This window comes from Pteropus alecto, unplaced genomic scaffold, assembly GCF_000325575.1.
Source record: "Pteropus alecto unplaced genomic scaffold, ASM32557v1 scaffold74, whole genome shotgun sequence".
NCBI classification, from domain to species: Eukaryota; Metazoa; Chordata; class Mammalia; order Chiroptera; family Pteropodidae; genus Pteropus; species Pteropus alecto.
The window spans coordinates 3,501,760-3,509,379 of NW_006436291.1; the positions used below are offsets into that span (position 1 = coordinate 3,501,760).

General features: G+C 50.6%; 1 protein-coding gene across 1 annotated transcript in view; it reads right to left on the bottom strand.

The window, feature by feature from the left end:
- DOCK1 (dedicator of cytokinesis 1) overlaps positions 1 to 7,620 on the bottom strand; it is a 380,982-nt gene that overhangs the window by 144,064 nt on the left and 229,298 nt on the right. Inside the window, 1 exon segment of the mRNA XM_025047519.1 lies at positions 2,757 to 2,858. Within this exon segment, the coding sequence (XP_024903287.1) occupies positions 2,757 to 2,858 (102 nt within the window).

The following is a 7,620-nucleotide window of genomic DNA, read 5'->3' on the forward strand; positions in this document are numbered from 1 at the left end:
ACGACGCTCCACGCAGGCTCTGGGAGCTGTTTCACGAGGAGCTCAAGCTCGCTAGGACCAGAGACGTCCAACAGCAGAACGTCTCCGAGGCGAGGACAGCCCCCGGCTGACATTCTTGCTCTTACAAAGCCCGCGACCACCCTCACCTGTTCCCAGGTGTGAGCTGCCCCCTGGACCACCGTAGGACGCGCTGACGTGCGCATGGACGAGGTAAGAAGGACAGGCAAAGGGCACGCGTCCCCCTGGCGAGGCGAGGGCAGGTGCCAGGCAGGGGGTCTCGGAGGGGTGGGACCTCTGCTGGATGGAGGCAGGAGGGCGTTTTGGACAGAGGGGCCCAGGAGTCCAGACACCAGCCTGACTTGGTTCCCGAGGCAGGGAACGTGGGCCCGCCATGAGTCCACAGGGAGGTGACAGGGAGCCAGTTCTGTCCAGTGTCCACTGCCCTTTACCCTGTACTCACCCGACCTGTAGAACTACCTCTACCCACACCTCACTCTGTGTACGACACTACTCAGTCACTTGACATTTACCCAGGGCCACTTAGTGGGACTTGGGACCAGGGGCAAGACAACGGTCTCCTCTGGAAGGTCCAGAGCACTCCCCATCCTCTTGTATTTCCCCTAGAGACTGAGCAAGCCCTCTACCTCTGCTCCCGACTCCGAGATTCGGGCCCGTGGGAGCACCACGCTCCCCAGTCAGCCCCTCCCTCCGCTGCAGAGGCTTCAAAGCCCTCCTGGCTCGTCACGCTCCACAGATCGCCTCTCGTCATAGAGGCTCGAGCGAGAGAATGCACATTTGTTTCCTTTTCTGGATCAGTCTTTCTGCCTCATGCTATGCCCCGTCCTCTCACCGTCCTGGCGTCCACGGGAGGCATTCGAGAAACTGTAAAAGTGACTGCTCTGGGGCATGGGACTCTGGCGTCCACGATAACCGCAATATTGTCTGGGATCGACTCGCCAACAAGAAGGGCTGAATCTGAAGCGGCACCTGTTGCAAGGCAGCTGACTTGAGAAAAGGGCCTCAGCTGGTTTCGAATGGAAACATTAACTAAATCCCAACTATTTAACACAAAACGACCCTTTCTTTTTGCAGTAGGCTATCAGAGTAGAAAAACAGTCAAATACTCCGGTTAGCTGATGGGAGGGGACACATTTTACAAAGGTTCTGACAGATCGACAGCAATAAAAAAGCTTTACAACCCTTGCACACGAATTTGTGATATCAAATCCACAAATGCCATTTTATAATGGAAATCGAATCGCCTGCAAATAAGTAATTTTCTGAACTCCTGTGTCTAAGGATAAAACACAAAAAACCCCTTGGGCCGCCGAGGCCACAACGCGCAGTAGGTATCAGGTATCCACTGCGTGAGGGGAGAGGGAGCCCAGGATCCAGCAAACCCCACGTTTATTTAAACAGCATTGTGTAAATAACCTTTCGCAGTCTCCTGAAGCACGACCTCACCATTCAGATTCAATATTTTAACACTCCGACCCTGTGGCTGCTCTGATAAAGGGCGGATTGCTAACTGGAGTCCTAGGTTTTCAGGAGGGTGGAGCTCCCTGTTCCCATTAGTTGGCCAGGAATGGTATCTAGGAATTGTTCACACAGGTTCAGCTCCAACCCTCCTTCCACTGACCAAACCCGGGCCGGACCAGTTAAGATTCGGCGGTGGCATTAAATGGTGCACATATCAAGTGTAATTCCACCGTGCCGCGATGGCTAAAGCATCACAAAACGTGATGGATGTCACATATGTGAGTACCCCTCTACTTGAAATGGCTCATTAATATTTAAAAACAACCTAAACATACAGATACACAAACATACATACATTCTTGTTCCTTGACTTATATTTAAGAAAAACTTCTATGACTCTAAGGTATAGACCCATTTTTGCTCTAAGAATTTAGATACAAATACACAGGCACGCACACACACACCTATGTAGCGGCAACAATTAATAAGGAAAGTTTTTATTAGAAATAATCCTTTGAAAAAAAGAATCACGGAATGCCTTCTCTTCGTCCCATCCCTTAATAAGACGGATGGAAAGCACAAGCAACCTAGTTCTGGAAACTGGTCGCCTTTTCTGTATTCCACGTGGATCTAAGGACCTCAGAAATGGAGCCTGTGCCACCAGACACCAGACTTCAGGTCAACGTCTAATCAGAAACTCTGCCAGCAAGGCTGGCCGCAGCTTTGCGGAGGGCGTCGGCCATGTGGCCACGTGGCCACGTGACGTTAGGCCACGACAGAGTCGGCATCTAGACGATGCTCTCGGCTAAGAGTCTGCTGATTTTTAAGTCTTGCCACAGTGTCACTGAGGACCACCAGAGACTCGTCTGGAGAAACAATGATGAACTCCCATAATCAGAGCTAATTAATAACGGAGCACAATTTAAGGCCCCAAAGGCCCTCTGGCTCTTGCCATTGAAAGTTGACCAATGCATGAACAGGAGTTTGCGGGTGACTCCTTCGGGAACCCCCGAATGTTCAGCGATCCTGAAGCACAAGAGAAGAAACCAGGACCAGAGCAGCAAAGAGCGTCCTCTGGGTTTGCGCCCAAAGGCGCGTCTGTGCGTCAGGGCCCCGTCGTCTGTCCTCAGTGAGGCTTTCCCAGGTGGCTTTGCAAATCAACCGGAGGCAACTCTGCCCGCAAAATCCTACTTAAAATGAAAACATTTACGTCGGTGTTTTCTCTGAAAGTCTGGCCCCGAAACACAGGTATGTGAAAGGGTCAAAGTTAAACTCACCACGACATCTGTCCTCATTTTTCCAAAAGTCTTGATCAAGTGGGCATAATGGCAATCTTCCATTTGCCGCAGAATGGCGGTCATGCAAGCCACGAAGTTGCCCTGTGAATGAATCAGAAGATGCAATTAGACAGGGAGGGAAGAAGGCTCCTGGAAAAGCAGGTGTCGACCTGGAGCCTGCGATGGAAACCCGTCAGGGAGAAGCCACGGGGCGAGGGCAGGGGACCCCCAGTTCTGTCACCCCTGGCTGAGCAGAATAAGACGACCAGCAGCCTCCGATCTCGCAACCTTTTTTTTTTCTCTATTTCTTTCTCTCTAACTGCATAACATTAATGCTTCCTGACACATGGTTATACAGGCTGGAACTACGAGCTTTAAATATTTTTGCATGAAATAGGCAAAAATTACAGACAGGATTGAAATCACACCACTACATCTGTGCTGTCTGGAAGCTTGGTGCCCTTATTACTGGGCAAAATGCGTGTGCCGCCACACCTCTGGGGCCGTGGCGGAGAGGCCTTTATTTCTCAAAACTCTGCCCGTGTCCCCCTTGGCCAATTTGGAGGCAATCAGCACCGACTCCACAGTGAATTATGGTCCAATTCTCCTCCACAAGAAGGATGTGGAGGAGCGCGGGCTCATCAGAATGTGAAGAGGGAGAGATGGGGATTTCTCACAGCAGACAGAGCCGGGAGGGGAGGAAGAGGAGGAGGAAACAGGACGCCAGGGCCGAAAGCAGGGCATGGGGAAGGTAAGGCCAAGGCCATCAGCAGATGGAGACAGCGCATGCGTGAGTCTGCGTGTGCGGGTCTGTGCGTGTGTCTGTGTGTGCAGACCTGTGAGTGTGTGAGTCTGCGTGTACGGGTCTGTGCGTGTGTCTGCGTGTGCGGGTCTGTGCCTGTGTCTGCGTGTGCAGGCCTGTGCATGTCTGCATGTGTGGGTCTGTGTGTGTCTGCGTGTGGGCCTGTGCGTGTGTGTGTCTGCAGACCTGTGCGTGTGTGTGTCTGCGTGTGCAGGCCTGTGTGTGTGTGTCTGCATGTGTGGGGTCTGTGCATGTGTGTATCTGCGTGTGCAGGTCTATGTGTGTCTGTGTCTCCGTGTGTGTGTCTGTGCATGTGTGTCTGCATGTGCAGGTCTATGCGTGTCTGTGTCTGCACGTGTGGGTCTGTGCGTGTGTATGTCTGCATGTGTGGGTCTGTGTGTGTGTGTATCTGCGTATGTGGGGCTGTGTGTGTCTGTGTGTGTGGGTCTGTGCGTGTCTGCGTGTGTGGGCCTGTGCGTGTGTGTATCTGCGTATGCGGGTCTATGTGTGTGTGTCTGCGTGTGTGGGCCTGTGCGTGTGTGTATCTGCGTGTGCAGGTCTATGTGTGTCTGTGTCTGTGTGTGTGCGGGCCTGTGCGTGTTTGTGTCTGCATGTGTGTGGGGTCTGTGCATGTGTGTATCTGCATGTACGGGTGTATGTGTGTCTGTGTCTCTGTGTGCGTGTCTGTGCACGTGTGTGCACGTGCAGGTCTATGCGTGTCTGTGTCTGCGCGTGTGGGTCTGTGCGTGTGTGTGTGTGTGTGTCTGCGTGTGCGTGTCTATTCTGCGTGTGCGGGTCTGTGCTTGTGTCTGCGAGTACGGGTCTGTGTGTGTGTATGTGTGTGTGTCTGCGTGTGCGTGTCTATGCATGCCTGTGTCTGCACGTGTGGGTCTGTGCGTGTGTGGTCTGTGTGTGTGGGCCTGTGCGTGTGTGTATCTGCGTATGCGGGTCTATGTGTGTCTGCGTGTGCGGGTCTGTGCTTGTGTGTGTGTGTGTGTGTGTGTCTGCGTGTGCGTGTCTATGCATGCCTGTGTCTGCACGTGTGGGTCTGTGCGTGTGTGGTCTGTGTGTGCACACAAAGGGGTCTGGTGAGTGGGCAGGCCGCTGACTACAGCGTTTCACCTCTGGGGTTCATGGCTATCAATATCTTAAAAGCTTTCTTTGCTGTTAAAAATTTTCGCCTAAATTAATGACATTTTAAGAAACATAGGACATATATTTTCTCCCATTAGATTAGTACAAGTCTGATAAAATTATAAGATGAGACCTGCTTTCAGACGCGTCCCCAGGTTCGCCCTGTTAAATGAGTTCCCAAACTGCATTCAAACGAACTCTGCTTCGGCAAGCACTACATCTAAAGGCCTAAACTGTCTTTAGCATTACTCTGAAATGCACGCTGCGCAGGGAAACGCTGAGGCCCGGGATTGTCCCCGTTCGTTTTCTCTCTGTGGGACACAGAGATGCTCCCGAACGTCCTCAGAGGGTGCCTTACGTAAACGGAACAAATGCAATGACGATAATATGGTATCTTTCCATTTGCCCAGAAATGTAAATTATTTGTGCACGATGATAATTACTGAGATTTAGATTCCAAGTCGGTGTTCAGAGAAAGAGCTTAATAATGCCTGTTTTCCAGCGGAGAGATGATTTGTGAAATAGCAAAATGTCTATTCATGAATATGAACTTTTGAAATACGTAAATACTTGGCCTCCCGTTGATTTCCAGAGAAGCCACCTCTGCGTCTTCTCTACGCTACGAGATGCCACCTTTTGGGTCATGGTCTTCATCATATCTCATGTTCATCGTTTCAATGCGTCAAGGGCTGTGCTGAGGCCATTAGAGCCACGGTCGCAGTTCAATCACACCGCTGATTCTCTCCTGGAACCGTTTTATCGGCAAGGACACTGAGCTGAGACGTGTTCCCATCCGAATGAATAAATAGCAAAACGGATGTGAACCCGGCCCTGCTGGCTGCCAAGGCAGCGCGTGGTAGCTAAGCTCATTTTTTCCTCTCTTATCCAGATGCGCATTTTAATTCTTTTTTTTCTGAGAAATCTGAGGCCCCTGCTGATGGCCAGCGAGGCCTGCATGGGCCAAGGCGCAGCCAGCAGAGGCTCACGTTAATTCTCAGACAGTCCTGAGAGCTTAAACGGCGATGCATGATTAGAATCACCCGAATTGCAAAGCCAGCTATGTCTAATCTGAAGCAATACAGCGATGTGCTTAACTTGAAATATCAAGTTCAAAGTAGAAAGGCAAGACCCCAGAGCGGTCTTGAGCACGCCGAGGGCATGAGCACAGAGCGACATTCACGAGAAAAGTCAGGGCGTCAGGAGCCTGGCCGGATACTCCGACAGGTGACGTGGACCGACTCGACGCAGGGGACAGGTTGCCAGTAACGCCGAAAACTCGTGCAAGGCAAAGGCTGGGGAAGTGACGTGAAGCAGACGATGGAAACCTAACGACAATGGAGCAATTTCATAAAGCGAGTCCCAGGAGGAGGGATGTGGCCAGTCAGGAAGCCGTCTCTTTGGACGAGAATGTCACAGAGAAGGCGTCTAAGTGGCCTCTTAGCAAGGATGGGGACTGACTAGAGCAGGCCCGAGGAAGGAACAGAGGCAGGCCATCCCCACCAGTGAGACACAGACACACACAGACTCGGACACGCAGACACTGAAGGCAGGCGGGGCACGCGTGCTCTTCACTTAACCCAAGGGACTGTCCCAGAAGTAACGTGCACTGTTCAGTCTTTCCTTCCTCAGAGGAAGCAAATTTTCAGCTTTTTTCTAAGTTTCAGCTTTTTTCTAAGCTGAAGCTTTGGACCTCACTAGGAAAGAGGCGGCATGCCTGTTAGAATCCACAGAAATGCACCCCCTTTCCTGTGGAATGGAGTTCTACCTCTGGTGAGCCGGCATTTTCAGAGGATGGAGGATGCAATGCCGGCACCATGCAGCCTCGCTGCTCACACGAGGCCTGGGAGCCCGGTGCAGAGGGTGGGTGGGCTTCCGGGGCGGGCGACAGGAGTCTTTATGACAGCTGTTATCTGAAACCAGTTTGACACTAGAAACAGAAAAAGGGATCACTGAAAAGAAAATTTTTATTCTGCAGAGTCAGAAGAAAATTAACCATTCTATGCTTTTCAAATGATTTATCTGAAATGCATTTAGAAGTCCTACAAAGTTTTTATTTGAAATGATGGGGAGATTGGCGGCTGGGTCGGAGGTGGCTGCACAGAAGGCCTCCCGGAATCCGAGCCTGGGGACCAAGTTCCAGCCCCAGCGGCTGAGTAAAAATGAGTAAATAAATAAAAATAAGACATGTTCCTTACGACTTCAAAGCAATGCAAAACAGGGACAGAGGAGGCAGGCAGCAGTTGCAGGAAACTTAAAATTCAGGACACAGAATGCTTAATAAACAAAAACTGTGAACTTCATTAGTAATCAAAGCTGAAAATGATATATCCTTATTTGCTTGCCAAAATAGCAAAGAAGTATTTAAGTGCTGATAATGTTAGCAAGGGGGCCGGGGATGAGAACTCTTACACGCTGCTGGTGGGAGCATAAATTGCTATAACCTTTTTAAAAAGTAATTTAGCAATAGGTCTGAAAAGTCTTGGGGAAAAAAGTACTCATCCCCTCGGTAATTCTAACAACCCACTTAAAGGAGTCATTCCAGATAGAAGCATCGCGCCCAGCACCGTGCACTGCACCGCTGAAAACATCCAAGTGTCTGACAGCAAGAAACTGCAAAGGAACACGGCGTTCTCCCTAAGACTGCAAGATGATATGCTGGATGTCCATTCGATGCGAACCTCGGATAAGCGGGGAAAAAAATAAGTATGTCCCAAATATCGCACTGGGAATATATGGGACACATCCGCGTATAAAAATGTATGTGCTGTTTATCTGAAGTTCAAATGGAACTGGGCGTCCTATGTCTTTATTTGCTAAATCAGGCCTCCAGACCACAGTGTCACGACGAGATATCACGCAAACGTTCAAATGCTAAGCATGAACCGCGCGAACGTGGAATGTTTAAATGACACGAGACGGCGCCGGAAG